This window comes from Pollicipes pollicipes, unplaced genomic scaffold (assembly GCF_011947565.3).
Source record: "Pollicipes pollicipes isolate AB1234 unplaced genomic scaffold, Ppol_2.1 Scaffold_7261;HRSCAF=8764_pilon_pilon_pilon, whole genome shotgun sequence".
NCBI classification, from domain to species: Eukaryota; Metazoa; Arthropoda; class Thecostraca; order Pollicipedomorpha; family Pollicipedidae; genus Pollicipes; species Pollicipes pollicipes.
In genome coordinates this window covers 2,396,520-2,413,014 of record NW_023597054.1, presented here as the reverse complement: position 1 = coordinate 2,413,014, position 16,495 = coordinate 2,396,520, and the positions used below count along the sequence as shown (strand labels likewise).

Sequence of the window (16,495 nt, the reverse complement as noted above, 5' to 3'; positions counted from 1 at the left end):
CCCTCCCCAAGGCTAAGCAAATGTTGTGCCAGACAACCTTAAAAATGCACGCGCTATGTTTCTGCCTGACTTGAGCGTCATTGCCCAAACTCTTGCAGCATCCCTGCAGCAGGTGACAATGGACAAACGTAAGGACACATCAGTCAGCTGGCAGACGTAAGGACACATCAGTCAGCTGACAGACTAAGAATACATCAGTCAGCTGACAGACGTAAGGATACATCAGTCAGCTGACAGACTAAGAATGCATCGGTCAGCTGACAGACGTAAGGATACATCAGTCAGCTGACAGATTAAGAATACATCAGTCAACTGACTGACGTAAGGATACATCAGTCAGCTGACAGACGTAAGGACACATCAGTCAGCTGACAGATTAAGAATACATCAGTCAGCTCACAGACGTAAGGATACATCAGTCAGCTGGCAGACGTAAGGATACATCAGTCAGCTGACAGATTAAAAATACATCAGTCAGCTGACAGACGTAAGGATACATCAGTCAGCTGGCAGACGTAAGGACACATCGGTCAGCTGACAGATTAAGAATACATCAGTCAGCTGACAGACGTAAGGATACATCAGTCAGCTGGCAGACGTAAGGATACATCAGTCAGCTGAAAGACTAAGAATACATCAGTCAGCTGACAGACGTAAGGACATATCAGTCAGCTGACAGACTAAGAATACATCAGTCAGCTGAGACCAAGAACACATCAGTCAGCTGACAGACGTAAGGACACATCAGTCAGCTGAAAGACTAAGAATACATCAGTCAGCTGACAGACGTAAGGATACATCAGTCAGCTGACAGGCTAAGAATACGTCAGTCAGCTGACAGACGTAAGGATACATCAGTCAGCTGGCAGACGTAAGGATACACCAGTCAGCTGACAGACTAAGAATACATCAGTCAGCTGTCTGGGGATGGACGGGTCTGTCTGGCGTGGTCAGAACACACGGGGCGACGCCAGGACAAGCACTTGCTGCGTCATGACAGCCGCCCCTGACGCCGGGCACCGAGGGCCGGACAGAACCGCACAGCAGAGGCTGGTGCGACTGCATGAAATGGGACTCCTGGGACTCCACGCGGGACGAAACACCCGAGATCGTGTGCTGGTGTTACCCCACTGAGCTACATCAGACCCTTATACCCAAAGACACCACTTAAACATAACCGGCCAAAACGGCATCTAATGATTTTAGCAACTGATAAGATAAGCCAGACGGATTAAGGAAGACAACAGTCTAGTCCATGGACCCCAAGCTATTACAGCTTCAGTGTTGCCAATGCCATGTTAACCATGGCTGTTGACTACCACGCCGCACAGCGAGCTGATATCGCGCGTCATCCGGCCCTCATTCTGATAACAGGACTCTGCCATTCAACCATATCACTACTAGCAGGACTCTGCCATTCAACCATATCACTACCAACAGGACTCTGCCATTCAACCATATCACTACTAACAGAGCTCTGCCATTCAACCATACCAGACCGCAATGTACTCTCAAAACACTTTCATACGGCATGAAGCGATCGTAAGTTCAAATACCGGCGAATTTAACACTGCATACTGGTCCTTTGCGTGTTGAAGGCACTGACTAGTGACTGTGAGCTGCCTATATCGTGCTTGGTGATTCAGATTACGCCCTCCCCTGCCACTCACCCAATGCCCTCGGAGGCGGGCCAAGTAGCACCAGCGTGTCATTCGCACGTGCGCAGCAGAAACAGCGATCCAGTTGGTACACAATTGTACTGATGGAGTTCGCGATGAAGACCAGCTGCATACTCCGTCATTGACAACCGAGTACCGCCAGTCACGGCCGTCACCGACAACCGAGTACCGCCAGTCACGGCCGTCACCGACAACCGAGTACCGCCAGTCACGGCCGTCACCGACAACCGAGTACCGCCAGTCACGGCCATCATCGACAACCGAGTACCGCCAGTCACGGCCGTCGCCGACAACCGAGCACCGCCAGTCACGGCCGTCATCGACAACCGAGTACCGCCAGTCACGGCCGTCACCGACAACCGAGTACCGCCAGTCACGGCCGTCACCGACAACCGAGTACCGCCAGTCACGGCCGTCACCGACAACCGAGTACCGCCAGTCACGGCCGTCACCGACAACCGAGTACCGCCAGTCACGGCCGTCACCGACAACCGAGTACCGCCAGTCACGGCCATCATCGACAACCGAGTACCGCCAGTCACGGCCGTCGCCGACAACCGAGCACCGCCAGTCACGGCCGTCATCGACAACCGAGTACCGCCAGTCACGGCCGTCACCGACAACCGAGTACCGCCAGTCACGGCCGTCACCGACAACCGAGTACCGCCAGTCACGGCCGTCACCGACAACCGAGTACCGCCAGTCACGGCCGTCACCGACAACCGAGTACCGCCAGTCACGGCCATCATCGACAACCGAGTACCGCCAGTCACGGCCATCATCGACAACCGAGTACCGTCAGTCACGGCCGTCGCCGACAACCGAGCACCGCCAGTCACGGCCGTCATCGACAACCGAGTACCGCCAGTCACGGCCGTCAGACCGATCACATCCGGACGGGGGATGCAGTAGTGCGATGCATGCTGACGTCGTCCACCATACAGGGGGCGGATCTGCGTCAAACAAACATGCACGGGCTGCAGACCGTCGCGCACGGAGCCGATGATAATATATGTGGTGAACAGGTCCGCTGCAGACCGTCAGGCACGGGGCCGATGATAACATATGTGGTGAATAGGTCCGCATTTATTCACTCCCACTTTCACGACTTTGGAACATCACCGCTTGACATTGCCCACTCCACAAAACAACGGACGCCCCAGATGCGAGCCCCGAGCGCCCCGAACAAGGGGCTTGTTCAAGCACGCAGATAGAAGTACATCAGCCCAGCTGAATTGCGGGCAGCCATTGCAGCAATATATTTGGAGACTGTGGGAAAACACGATGCGGACAAAATGCCCGCAAACTACAGCGAAATACCATTAACAGGATGCTCGCTCGCCGCGTGTCATATGTCAACGTTTAGGTGTCTACCGCGCCTGATCCAGCCCGGGCACTGAACGCTACAATGGCACAGCAGGATTACTTTGAAGTTGGTAGGGTACTGCACTCAGAGGAACACAGCTTTGTCTGTCATAAAAACTCTGACAACTCATCTGGGCTCATTTAAGTCTGGCAAGCCGGTTGTGTCGATATTTTCCAAGTTGTTTTCAGCGTTCCTGTAACGACACCTGAAGCGTTGGAGCGTCGCGAGCCGACAGGGTCATCTCACGTGGTGCAGCGTCGCGAGCAGGCCGGGTCATCTCACGTGGTGGAGCGTCGCGAGCCGGCAGGGTCATCTCACGTGGTGGAGCGTCGCGAGCCAGCAGGGTCATCTCACGTGGTGGAGCGTCGCGAGCCCACGGGGTCATTTCGCACGGTGGAGTCGCCGCGGGTTTCCCAGCGAGCCGGCCCGAGCAGCTAGCTATCCGGCTCCGAAGCCGGCCCGAGCAGCTAGCTGTCCGGCACGCAGATGGACTTGGGCAGCTAGCTGTCCGGCACGCAGATGGACTTGGGCAGCTGGCTGTCCGGCACGCAGATGGACTTGGGCAGCTAGCTGTCTGGCACGCAGATGAACTTGGGCAGCTAGCTGTCCGGCACGCAGATGGACTTGAGCAGACGGAAGCTCTCTGCGTAGCGCAGCTCGTTCCTGGCGGCGGCGGCGTGCCAGCGGTCACGCACGCCGCGCCAGCGGCTCAGGTGGTCAGCCAGCAGGCTCGTCTTGTGTGGCGCGTCCTCCGCCTGCGGACAGCCGGCAGCCGTCAGCAGCGGACACGAGGGCAGCGTGGCCGTCAGCCCAGGCCAATTAACAATGTGCAGCTACCTGACCCACACAAGCGTGGAGGATGTGGGCCTGCGGTACAGAACACAAGGACCTTAAGCGACGCAGCAATGTTTGCGGGATTTAAAAGCGTAATGACCCAAGGTTACGTGTACGTCATGCGTCGCGATACGGTCGGAATGGACGAGCGCTATCCGCTTGATGTGGTCGGCCGACGAACTCAAATACGACTGCACGGAGTATAATCTGTGATGAGCTACGGTGGAATCTAGTTCAAAGAAGACCAATGTTCCACATTGTGACCTCATGTGATCAACATGGTTCAACTTTTTTGTGCCACCATTTTGTCTTAGGCCTACATGGCGGCTGCGCCGCACTACTCAACTATCCCATTCTTACCGCATGTTTCAAAATTTCGCTGATCGAGATGATAACATGGCACCAAGAATAGCGTGTGTCATAGCTGTCCCACTCAATGTGGACCCTGTGCCGCCAACTGAGTTAATCGCGGCCTTTACTCGAGATCAAAGCCAGATGACATTTGGGCTATCTACCCAAGGCCACCGGCACCAGACCTTGTCGTGCTGATCAGTGTTTTGTTTGGGACTGAAAAATAAAGCAGGGCCGGAGGTGGTCAGGTCTGAAGGATCCGAACTGCCGCTGCAGGCACTCGGCGTCGCTCTACGTCAGCTGGCGGAGCGACCCACGCTCGAAGCGGCGCGGCGCCAGTGGCGCTGTGGACCGGTGCTCCAGACATCGCTCTCACGCGGGGCGCCAGTGGCGCCGTGGACCGGCGCTCCAGACATCGCTCTCACGCCGCTCGCCCTCCGCGGCCAGCTGGCGCCGGCTAGAGCGAGCCGTGCTCAACACGGGACCCGGGTCACTGCTGTCGCTGGCGCGCTACGAGACTGCCGGTGAGCTGTCGTTCAAGTCGCAGTGCTCTGGCGGTGTGGAAAGCTAGTCTCTGCGCAAAAGCAGCCAGCCTCACAGGCTGACAGCCGTCCAAATCAAATATTGAGTACCATTTCCTATGGGACATCAGCTCGCGCCAAGTCGATCATAAACGTACACCTTTGGCCCCAGCCTATCTCGATTTTCGCGAAACTTGATGAAGATGACGCCTCTGTGAGACGCCATCATATCATATTTGTGGCCAGACAACGACTCCAAGCCCTACTAACATTGCGCACCACCATCACAGCTTGACAATGTTAGCACCTTGCTGCACCCAAATCCTGGTCCCTTCAACAGCGCAGGGATTCTGTTTTATAACGCGACACCATAGGTTGACCTGACCAACATGTTTATGTTTTGGCTATCTTACATCGGTTCAGTTATTTTGTTTTATATCATATACATACTTAATTGGCAGCGTGATAGTACAAGATTTCGAGGCATATAACAACTTTTTGGAAAATCATTGCTGGTAGATTTTTATAATAGCTTTACATGTCCTTTGTCCCCATCTTTTTCCAGATTTCACACTACCGAGTCCATAATACCATGTAGATTTTTTAAATCAGTTGATAGCACAGACTGCCCTACATCATATTGATGCAGGTTCTGCTCAGATATAACGTCTGCTCCACCACGTGTACTGTGTTGTTGTGCACGGGGCAGATGATCCAGGTCCACTTTGACCACGGCGGGATCCGGAACACTATTCAGCGTTCTACTGGGTGACAGGACAGTAACGGTCCACCCAGGGCTATAGTGTCAGAACAGTGACGGCTCATACAGGGCTAAAGTGGCAGGGCAGCGACGGTTCATCCTAGGCTACAGAGGCAGGACAGTGATAGCCAATCCGAGGGCCTAGTGATAGGACAGTGACGGCTCATAGAAGGCTATAGTGTCAGAACAGTGACGGCCCATAGAAGGCTATAGTGGCAGGGCAGCGACGGTTCATCCTAGGCTATAGTGGCAGGACAGCGACGGCTCATACAAGGCTAGAAGCCGAAGCCTTCGGCTTCAGAGCCGAAGCCGAAGCTACGGCATCCCTGGCCTTGGACGCCCTTGACCTTCAAGGGCCCTTCAATGATAAGGTCAGAGCCGAGGCCAGTCTTCGCGGGCGCACTCGCACTTCGCCTTCTTTTCTACGGTTGCGAGGGTCTGTACAGGTAGCCGGCGCGCCCTTAAGTCCAGGTCATCATCAACGAAGGTCTGTAACTGGTCGGCTAATGGCCGGCTCACCCTGGCCATCTGCATCAGTGGCCGGTCTGTGGGAACGGCGCCGCTCAGCCGCCTCTGGTGCTCTCCCGTGGGGAGCATACCACCGACTGGTGGCCATGTTATATACAACGCCTCATCTCACCTGAAAGGTGAATGGCTCCCACTGGGACAGTGAATGGCTCCCGCTGGGACAGTGAATGGCTCCCACTGGGACAGTGAATGGCTCCCGCTGGGACACGCGAGCGTGTTCTCTGCATCGCACGGGTTCGGTCCTCGCTGAAGGGCGGCTCGCACCGACTGGCATTTGAATAGCATGGCGCTGGCAGCAGCACAATTCGCCGAGAACCAGACCGAGGCGGCCTCCCGCCGCTCACCAGGCCAGGGGATGCACACGCTAGTAACCAGCGCGGCGACGGTGCAAGTACCGACAACAGCTTCCATTTGGTCAAAGAAATGGCTGAACGAAAGTAGGCCACAAGTGACAAATGAGAGTGAGGGCATATCGACGAATGGAAAGGACGGCGAAAATACATAACTGAACTGATGTCAAGCATGCTGAGGATGATGGGCTTCGGGCCAGAGCATGACTGGCTTTGGGGCACGCCAACTGCATTGGTAACACGACACTTATAACTTGCTTCTTATTCAACAGATGAATAATAACAGGAAGGAGACAAAGTTATGTCACATGGCCATACATGTGACACGGAACAGCGCATCATCGAGAGAATGGCCGTCCTCAAAAACACTCCAATCATCCCCAGGATTCCACAGAGCGTTTAGCACGCAGCGGCCCACCGCCAGAACACCGGGGCCGATCTTCCCAACGGTGAGCATAAGTGAGTTGCGTATATGTGCCCTAATCTGAAACGACACAGCATCCCTACCTACCGTTTCGCCTTACGACAGCTGGACGCCCACGGCCTCGGCCGAGCCTTTGGCACCATCAGTCTGCTAGCGGCATGCGATCCCAATTTATGCGTCAGTGCGCACGCGCGAACGCAGCCACTGCTGCCCATAGGTCGTTAGCAGGGACGGGTATGGTGGGGATGTGGCCCACCATAGCAGGGACTGGTATGGTGGGGATACGCTCCCCCCCCCCCCCTCCCCGCCCCTCGCTGTGGCACCAGCTAGCTAGTTACCTTACATGCCAAAGTGGCTCGTTATCGAGCAGGACACTGTAAGCTTCTTCGAACGCGAGCGTGCATTGCCCTGTCTTGCGACAGTCTCATGCAGTGAGCCGCAGTCATTTTGCTAGAAGTGAATACGTATGGAGCCTGTGGTGCATACACACTGTGATCGAAGTAACTAATGGACGCCATGCCGGGTGATCAAAGTTCATAGTTGTGCATTGTTGCCCGCTAACTTGTCACCTCAACAGAACTTCTGGAGGTGCAGGTTCTGGTGGACTCATAATGAAAAGCATATCAATCGACGCGCCGTTGTCGATTCAAAGGAAGCAACAATAAATCGGACTGGGGTCATTATGGTGGCACCGGGAACAATCAAACACTGACCAAACCGGTCACGACATGTTTCTGGTGTATCAGAACCCTAAAATGGTCAATTTTCAGCTTGTTTTTTTTTTCTATCGGTCTCATGTCTGATCCGTCGCACATCTCGTCTTTACTTGCACCAGGGACAAGACCACAGAGCACATCTCGTCCTTACTTGCACCAGGGACAAGACCACAGAGAGACCACGTCACGTCGACTGGTACGGCTGGCGGCGATCAGAGGCGGCAACTGTGGTTGGTGGGTTTGGCTGGTGGTTGGTGGGCCACAAATGGACAATTTCGAACTGCGCTGAGCCGTGGGTCATGATACTCTTGGCCCACATGCCCCCCAGTAACCACGACCTGGCTGCTTCTCTCAGTGTCCGCCTGAGATGCCGCTGAGAGATACAACCATAGATAATCACAACAGTCTGTACAGCCTGTAACAACACATTTCAATGCACTTCATGGCATCGACTTACATGGCCCATCACCTATGCATCCGCCGAAATTTGCTAACATTGTCACGACAACATGCATATCCGTTCATATTCTTTTGGTACCATTTTATTTCCTTTTTTGCCTTTGCAATGTGGCCTGGCTATGTGTTGAGAACCTGGACTTCAACGTATGCATGATCCTAAGTCCAGGTCTTCGCCAAGGTTCTGGGTTACAAGCATTGTCTAAGATCCGGACTCCACCCGTATTGCGGACAGAGATCGACCAGTTCCGTGACAGCACCAGTTACCACCAGCAGTTCATTGGCGTGAAGGAATGTTCGTGGCGGATACGATTTAGGAAGGTACGCAATTCATTGTTCTGAATGTCAGTTAATAACCTTGTTAGCGTGAGAGCATGGGGAAAGGGAAGCCACGCGTAGGTCATAGTCATGCACCTGACCGCACGATGGCAGGTTTCACTTCCATGCCTGAGCTGCCCCGGGAACTGCTGTCACGGCTGGTCAGCCCTGGCCGAGTGTGAGCTGCCCCGGGAACTGCTGTCACGACTGGTCAGCCCTGGCCGGGTGTGAGCTGCTCGCAATGTTTTCACTGGAAGCATTTGGCTACATACTGAGAGGGATCTGGTAGTCATTGGTGGCGATTGTTAAACAAGCCCCTGTCACGTGATCGAGATGAGTCCGTCTGCCTGGAGCCGAGAGCAGGTGTTGGCTGGAGGTGCGGCCACGTGACGGCAGGGCCGACGGCGCGCTCAAACCTTGCTGGGGTGAAGCTCGGCCGGCCGAACGGCGGCCGCCGGCGGCTGTAGATCGGCAGGCAGGCGCAGGTCCGCCGGGTGGCCCGACTCGTCAAGCGGCGCGAACACGGGCGCCGGTAGCCGGAACACCAGACCGGACTCGGCGGCCGGCTCCGGGTGCTCTTCCACCGGCTCCCTCCTGGTGGCGGGGGGGGGGGGGGGCGGGGGGTACGCTCAGCGGCGCCGTCCGACACAGCTGTAAGCAGACATGACAGGGTACACTGGACAGAACACGACCACGGCTAACCAGACACCAGAGCGGCCGTCGGCGGGCATGACAGGGTACAATGGACAGAACACGGCTAACCAGACACCAGAGCGACCGTAGGCGGGCATGACAGGGTACATGGACAGAACCGGCTAACCAGACACCGAGCGGCGTCGGCGGCAGAGGTACAATGGACAGAACACGGCTAACCAACACCAGAGCGCCTCAGCAGCATGACAGGGTTACGGACAGAACACGACCACGGCTAACCAGACACCAGAGCGGCCGTCGGCGGGCATGACAGGGTACATTGGACAGAACACGACCACGGCTAACCAGACACCAGAGCGACCGTAGGCGGGCATGACAGGGTACACTGGACAGAACACGACCACGGCTAACCAGCACCACGCGAGTAGGCGGGCATGACGGTAACTGGACAGAAAGCCACGGCAGACACCAGAGCGAGGGGGCTACGGTACATTGGACAGAACACGACCACGGTTAACCAGACACCAGAGGACCGTAGGGGGCACATGACAGGGTACCAGGGAAAGAACACGACCACGGCCTAACCAGACACCGAGCGGCCGTCGGCGGGGGGCATGACAGTGGTACATTGGACAGAACGCGACCACGGCTAACCAGACACCAGAGTGACCGTCGGCAGCCATGACAGGGTACAATGGACAGAACACGACCACGGCTAACCAGACACCAGAGCGACCGTCGGCGGGCCGCACCGCCGCACCCGGCCGACAGCCGACGGCGGGCCCAGGCGTGCGGACGTACTTGGGCGCGGCCAGGCTGGTGTTGGTAGGATCGTTGGCCATCCAGGCGCGGCAGACCGGGTATAGGGCCGTGCTGGGCCCGAACTGAGCCAGGTTTACGCTGCGGTCGAACAGCTTCATGACGTATGTATCGTGGTAGCTGCCCACAGGCGTCTCCCGTCGGCGGCGCTTCCTCACGACGCGGCTCGGTGACGACACGTCCCTGCCGGGCGTCCGGGGGCAGTCCACAGGCGCTGCACATCTGCCGCACCCACCGACAGCCTGACCTTGCACCTCTTGCATTAGGAAATGAGCAAAACGCCCTTTTGGCAGACCAATCAATGCAGGATCCTGCTACAGTGCACCGTGATAAGCTAGCATTGAAGAAGTACAATAATGTCATTTCACCCACATCCTAAAAGGGCAGTAGTGACACAAAACTGTGTGACCTATCATGTATAATGTCGCCAGGTCTACACGGCAGCCTGACAAGCAATGCTGGCTATTACTGACTGAATGTCAATGAGATTGTCATCATCTGAGCTGTCCCACTCAGAGTCTCGCTTGCGGGAGCCGGCCGCCTCCAGTGCACCTTGAAGCTGGTCTCTTGCCTCAGTGATGGCATTCATCTTGGCCTGAAATGTTAAAAAAGCAAATTTAAGCATGGGGTTGTAGCCAACCATTTAAACTAGCTAAAATTAAGCATTGCACAATCCAGATATATGTCAAATGCAACATGCAGAAATGCTTGACTGAAACATGTTGAAATTAATTTACACAAAAATTAGCAATTGTGAAGCCATCTTACTTGTGAATGCAAATAAAGCACTATCAAACCATTTCTTCCCAGTGATTATTGGTACTTGTGGCTGGGTTGGTTACTTTGAGAGTTTTGCAGACAAACCAATATTATTTGCTGTAAAATTGCTGTACTTGACACTAAGTGTTCTAAACTGGTAAGTGTGTGTTTAAGCAGACATCAGATCTATCCTATTCCCTCCTAAAACCACACCTCACACAATGCTGTGCTATTGGACCACAATGTCTGGTTTCCATGCTTAAAAAATTATTTCAGCTGCCCTTGAATTGCCACCACTTTGCTTCAGTTGTGACCAAACAGACCTTGATGCACATTTATCATGCAGTCATCAATGCACTGGGCCACCAGCTATCACCACCATTGGACTTTGCTCAGTCGGCAAGACTTTCAGCACTTGATGACCTATTGTATTGTCATTTACACAAGCTCCATATTTAATTATCCCAGCTCTACCCCAAGAGGCCTGAATAACAAATGCAACATAGACGCCTAGTCAAAGAGTCTCGTTTAGAATGCAGAGAGCCAGCACTCCTAAAACTGTCCCCTGAATACAAAGCATCATTTGACCATTCAACGACTTGAGTCAGGTGGAAACTGAGCCCTTGCGTGCCCAGCATCACCTCAGTACTACTTATTGACCCATGACTCGAGCTGCCTCAGAGATGATCTCTCACATGGTCAGCACTTGCCTCAGTACTAAATGGATATGAAACACTTGCCCAACTCAAATGATTAGAATGGACCCACCCTTGCAGTTATGCTATTCTGATACTGCTGTAATGATGCAGCCCTTGTTACTAGGCCAACACCTTAATTTTACATGAAAAACTTTGTACTTAGTTGTTCCAAGACACATATCTTTGTTGAATGTGCAGCCAGCATGATGCACAAACAGTTTTATAAATAACTTTATTATTTTCATAGCACAGAACATTGCATGTTTATTCATGCACTTAAGTAGCAGACACAGCATGTCTAGCCCAAAACTGTGAATACAATAAAGTCTCTTCCTTTCCCACCAAGATGGGAGAACACAGCTTGTTAGTATCTAGTTACGTGCAACCAAGACGCATACGGTACCCAGCTGACCCATCCCAACCCATCTCAACCACTGGTCTTCTCTGCCAAGCATCAGCTAACATTATGTGGTGCCTCTGATCCTGGCAACAACATTGGCTGGGGCAGACATGCTACAACCAAATCAGGTCGGTGTGTGCCAGGTCAGAGAAGTAGCACATTTTTCACCTCCAATTTTGACAGGACAGAATTCCAGATTTCCCATGCAACTACCATCCCATTTTCAGCCCATAAGTTCCCTTTGGTTTCCATTCCTGTGCCACAAATAAGTTATCAAGCTTCTGCTACTGGATTCTGTTATCCCCAAATCATGCCACATATTTCTCAGCATGGTCTTCAACACATGGGACAATGGGTTTAACTTTTTTGTGTTCACTCATCAGCTTCTTTGCTTGTTTGAATCAGCATCCATGCATGTGCACCATGTTCTCTCCACGGTCTTTCCACAACACCATTGACTGGAACACACCTGATACAAAACGATACAACATAAACACTCATGTGGATACCCTAGGTCGTATGTAACTAAAACCACGGTCTAAGCCCCACATCCGTGAGCGATCCGATAGCCAAGCTGATACGCGAATTGAGTAAAGAACGGCGCGTGAATGGGTAGGGTCTAGAAACCCGGCAATGACCCGACATGCAAGCTTTCCAAAACGGCTCAGCAATTTTTTACTTTGGTACCTGTGTGGTCCGACGGAGGGAAGAGCTACGCTGGCTGCAGGGTTTCGAGTATTGTCGTGCGGGGGAAAAGCTGTGAGGTATCAGCTGACATTGTGACGTCACTGAAAATGGTTTTGCATCGATCGGGATCGGGGTTCTTTCGGGCCGACTGAAGGCCATAAAGCTTTTGATTGTGATATGATGTCACTGGTATTCGGCTGGGTATGTGACGTCACTGGTCGTGAGTTTGTAAGGCTCTTTTGGGTCCACTGAATGACGTAATGCATCAGCTGGCCATGTGTCGTCACTGGTATTCGATTAAACATCAGGCGCGACCGGCCTCGGTCCATCTTTACTTTTCGTACCTGTCTGCTGCAAGCATTTGCGTGCCGCATAAAGGTTTGACCGAATCACCTCAATGTGTGACGTCCCTAATCATCGCTTCATACGAGTGCACTTAGGCCCCACGACCACGGTGTGTCATGGTCCGCGAAGTATCACCAGATAGCGTGGCGTCACTGGTATTCGAATAAATACTGGGCGCAACAGGCCGTGCTTCATTTTTACCTTTGTACCTGTCTACTGCAAGCATTGGCGTGCTGGATGAAAGCTGCCGAACCACCTGGGTGTGTGACGTCACTGGTCATGACTTCTACCGGTGCTTTTCGGCCAACTGAAGACCACAAGGTGTCAGCTAATGACGTCACTGCTATACGACTGATTGTAAGACGTCAATGGTCGTGGGTTTCCACGGGCCCTTTAGGACCGACGAAATGCCGTAAGGCATCAGCTGGCGATATGACGTCACTGGTATTTGGCTGAACATCAGGCAACAGGTCATGCTCCATTTATACCTTTCGTACATGTCTGCTGAAAGTACTGGCGGATTTTTTTGCGGCCAACTGAAGACCATAAAGCATCAGCTAACGATGTGACGTCACTGGCATTCGACTGTACGTGTCGCTGGTCATGAGATTTTACGGCCTCTTTTGGGCCGACGAAAGGTCATACGGCACTGACTGATGATGTGACGTCACTGGTATTCGAATGAACTTCGGGCGCGACAGGCCATGTTCTACCTTTATCTTTGGTACCTGTCCATTGCAAGCATTGCCGTGGAAGGCTCTGCCAAATTACCTGAGTGTGTACGTCACTGACCATTAATTTGTATACTCTTCTGAACCTACTATAGGCCACAAGGCATCAGCTGACGATATGATGTCACTGGGTCTCGACTAGACATCATGCGCAACAGGCCATGCTCTATCCAAGCCATGTTTCGTCTGTACCTTTCGCACCTATCTACTGCAAGTATTCGCGCGACACATAGGGGCTCTGCCGAATTACCTGAGCGTGTGGTGTAACTAGTTATGAGTTTACGCGGGTTTACTCTGGCTGACCGAAGGACATCAAGCATCAACTGACGATATGACGTCACTGGTATTCGACTAAACTCCAGGCGCGACAGGCCATGTTCCATCTTTACCTTTCGTACCTGTCTCTTGGAAGTATTAGCGTGCTGAATGAAAGCTCTGTCGAGTCTCCTGAGTAAGTAACGTCACTGGTCAAGAGCTTTTTACGGGACCATTTGTACCCCCAAACGGTAAAATGCATCAGCTAACGATATGTCGTCATTGGTGTCCGACTTAACATCAGGCGCGACAGGCCATGTTCTATCTCTACCTTTCGTACCCGTCTATTACGAGTATTGACGTGCTGAATTAAGGCTCTGTCGAGTCTCCTGGGCGTGTGACGTTACTGGTCATGAGTTTTTTCTGGCTCCTTGGAACCCTCTATAGGGAAAAATGCATCAGTTGACGACATGATGTCAATGGTGTTCGACTTAACATGAGGCGTAACAGGCCATGTCCCATCTTTGCCTTTCGTGCCTGTAAAGTATTGGTGCGTTAAATGATGGCTCTGCCGAGTCACCTGAGTGTGTGACGTCACTGGTCATTAATTTTTACCAACTATTTTTGGCTGAGCGAAAGCCATAAGTCATTAGCCAACGAAATGACGTCACTGGTAATCCACTGAGTGTGACGTCACTGGTCATGAGCTTTTACGGGCCTTTTTTGGCCGAGTTCAGGCCATTAGGCATCAGATAACGTTATGGCGTCACTTGTATTCGAATTCACATCAGTTGCAATAAGCCATGTTTCATCTTTACCTTTCGCACCTGCCTACTGCAAGTATTCGTGCGCTACAAAAAGGCTCTGTCGATTCGCCTGAGCGTGTAGTGTAACTGGTCATGAGTTTGTGCAGGTTTACTCGGGCTGACTGAAGGACATCAAGCATTAGCTGACGACATGACGTCACTGGTAATCGACTAAACTCCAGACGAATCATCTGAGTGGGTGACGTCGCTGGTCATGAGTTTATACGAATTCACTTGGGCCGCCCAAGGCCACAAAGCAACACCTCCCGTGAAGCATCACAGGATGATATGTCGTCACTGTTATTCGACTTAACATCAGGTCCAACATGCCACGTACTTTCTTTACCTTTCGTACCTGTCTATTAAAGGTATTGACGTGCTGAATGAAGGCTCCGTCAAATCTCCTGGGTGTGTGACGTCACTGGTCACGAGTTTTTTACGGGCTCTTTTGAACCCATTATAGGTTACAATGCATCAGGTGACGACATGACGTTACTGGTGCTCGACTAAACATCAGGCGCAACAGGTCATGTTCCATATTTGCCTTTCGTACCTGGCTGCTGCAAATATTCGCGTGCTATATGAAGGCTCCGCCGAATCACCTGAGTATGTGACGTCACTGATCATCAGTTGGTAGGAGGTCACTTGGCCACCTATGGCTACGAAATTCCTGCAGCAGAGGTGGGAGATGCACCATAGTTAAGCACACCAATTTTATTGTGCGCACAATTAAGTAACAACTTCAAACGCAACGGGCTGTTTCAACGACTAACATTTTGAACAAACGTAAACACAAAACAAAGGTGATCCCAGCCCACAAACCGACGTATATGCAAAACTATTCCGCCCGACATCACAGGATGCGCCCCTGAGCAGCTACGGTCCCGGAATGCCCCGATGGCTAAATAATAATCAAGGGCGCCGCCTAGCGGCCATAAGTCTGGGCCACAGCCCGAATATCAGTGACGTCATATTGTCAGGTGATGCTTGATGTCCTTCAGTCAGCCTGAGTAAGCCCGCGCAAACTCATGACCAGTTACACCACATGCTCAGGTGATTCGGCAGAGCCTTTATGTAGCGCGCGAATACTTGCAGTATAGAGGTGCGAAAGGCAAAGATGGAACATGGCCTGTTGCGCCTGAGATTAAGTCAAATACCAGTGATGTCATATCGTCAACTGATGTCGTGTACCCTATAGGTACAAAAAAGCAGCCCGTAAAGAACTCATGACCAGTGACATTACACACTCAAGAGATTTCACAGAGCTTCCCTTAAGCATGTCAATGCTTACAATAGACAGGTACGAAAGGTAAAGACAAACATGGCCTGTCGCGCCTGGTGTTAAGTTGAATACCAGTGACGTCACATCGCCAGATGATGCTTGATGTCCTTCAGTCAGCCCGAGTAAACCCGCGCAAACTCATAACCAGTCACACCACACGCTCAGGTGATTGGGCAGAGCCTTTATGTGGCGCGCGAATACTTGCAGGTAGATAGGTGCGGAAGGTAAAGATGAAACATGACATGTTGTATCTAATGCTTAATTGAATGCCAATGGCGTCATATCGTTACCTGATGCCTGATGGCATTAAGTCGGCCCAAAAAGGCCCGGGAAAACTCATGACCAATGGCGTCACACACTTAGTGGATTACCAGTGACGACATATCGCTAGATGATGCCTTATGGCTTTCACTCGGCCAACAATAGCCTGTAAAAACTCATGACGACGCACTCAGGTGATTCGGCAGAGCCATCATTAGGCTCGCCAATACTTTAACAGGCGCGAAAGGCAAAGATGGAACATGACATGTTGTGCCTGATGTTAAGTGGAACACCAGTGGCATCATATCGTCAGCTGAAGCATTATACCATATAGGGGGTTGAAAAGAGCCCGTAAGAACTCTTAACTAATGACGTGATATAACACGCGAACGCTTGCAGTAGACAGGTACGAAAGGTAAAGATGGAACATGGCCTGATGCGCTTGATGTTGAGTCGAATACCAGTGACGTCATATCATCCCTTGATGCTTCACAG

General features: G+C 52.4%; 1 protein-coding gene across 7 annotated transcripts; it reads right to left on the bottom strand.

Annotated features, from left to right (window-relative positions):
• Positions 1-2,745: 2,745 nt before the first annotated feature.
• Positions 2,746-12,340, bottom strand: mip40 (Myb-interacting protein 40). Of its 7 annotated transcripts, none has more exons than XM_037236271.1 (5): positions 12,313-12,340; positions 10,250-10,371; positions 9,759-9,959; positions 8,720-8,897; positions 2,746-3,800 (listed from the first exon to the last, which is right to left on the bottom strand). In XM_037236271.1, the coding sequence occupies exons 2-5, from the start codon at positions 10,363-10,365 to the stop codon at positions 3,645-3,647; spliced, it is 651 nt and encodes a 216-aa protein (XP_037092166.1). In that variant the 5' UTR covers positions 10,366-10,371; positions 12,313-12,340; the 3' UTR covers positions 2,746-3,644. The 7 variants fall into 7 exon arrangements, with proteins under 7 accessions (XP_037092166.1, XP_037092169.1, XP_037092164.1 ...); XM_037236274.1 differs by having other exon boundaries at positions 10,329-10,371; positions 12,313-12,330; XM_037236269.1 differs by lacking the exon at positions 12,313-12,340 and adding an exon at positions 12,103-12,304.
• Positions 12,341-16,495: the final 4,155 nt, after the last annotated feature.

What these genes read in the sequence shown, in the direction of transcription:
- mip40 (XM_037236267.1), bottom strand. Translation starts at nt 12,184, where the DNA reads ATGTGGGGCTTAGACCGTGGTTTTAGTTACATACGACCTAGG. An exon ending in TTAGTTACATACGACCTAGG is followed by an intron (nt 10,372 to 12,142) that starts GTATCCACATGA and finishes TTAACATTTCAG; the next exon opens with GCCAAGATGAATGCCATCAC. An exon ending in GACAATCTCATTGACATTCA is followed by an intron (nt 9,960 to 10,249) that starts GTCAGTAATAGC and finishes GACGCCCGGCAG; the next exon opens with GGACGTGTCGTCACCGAGCC.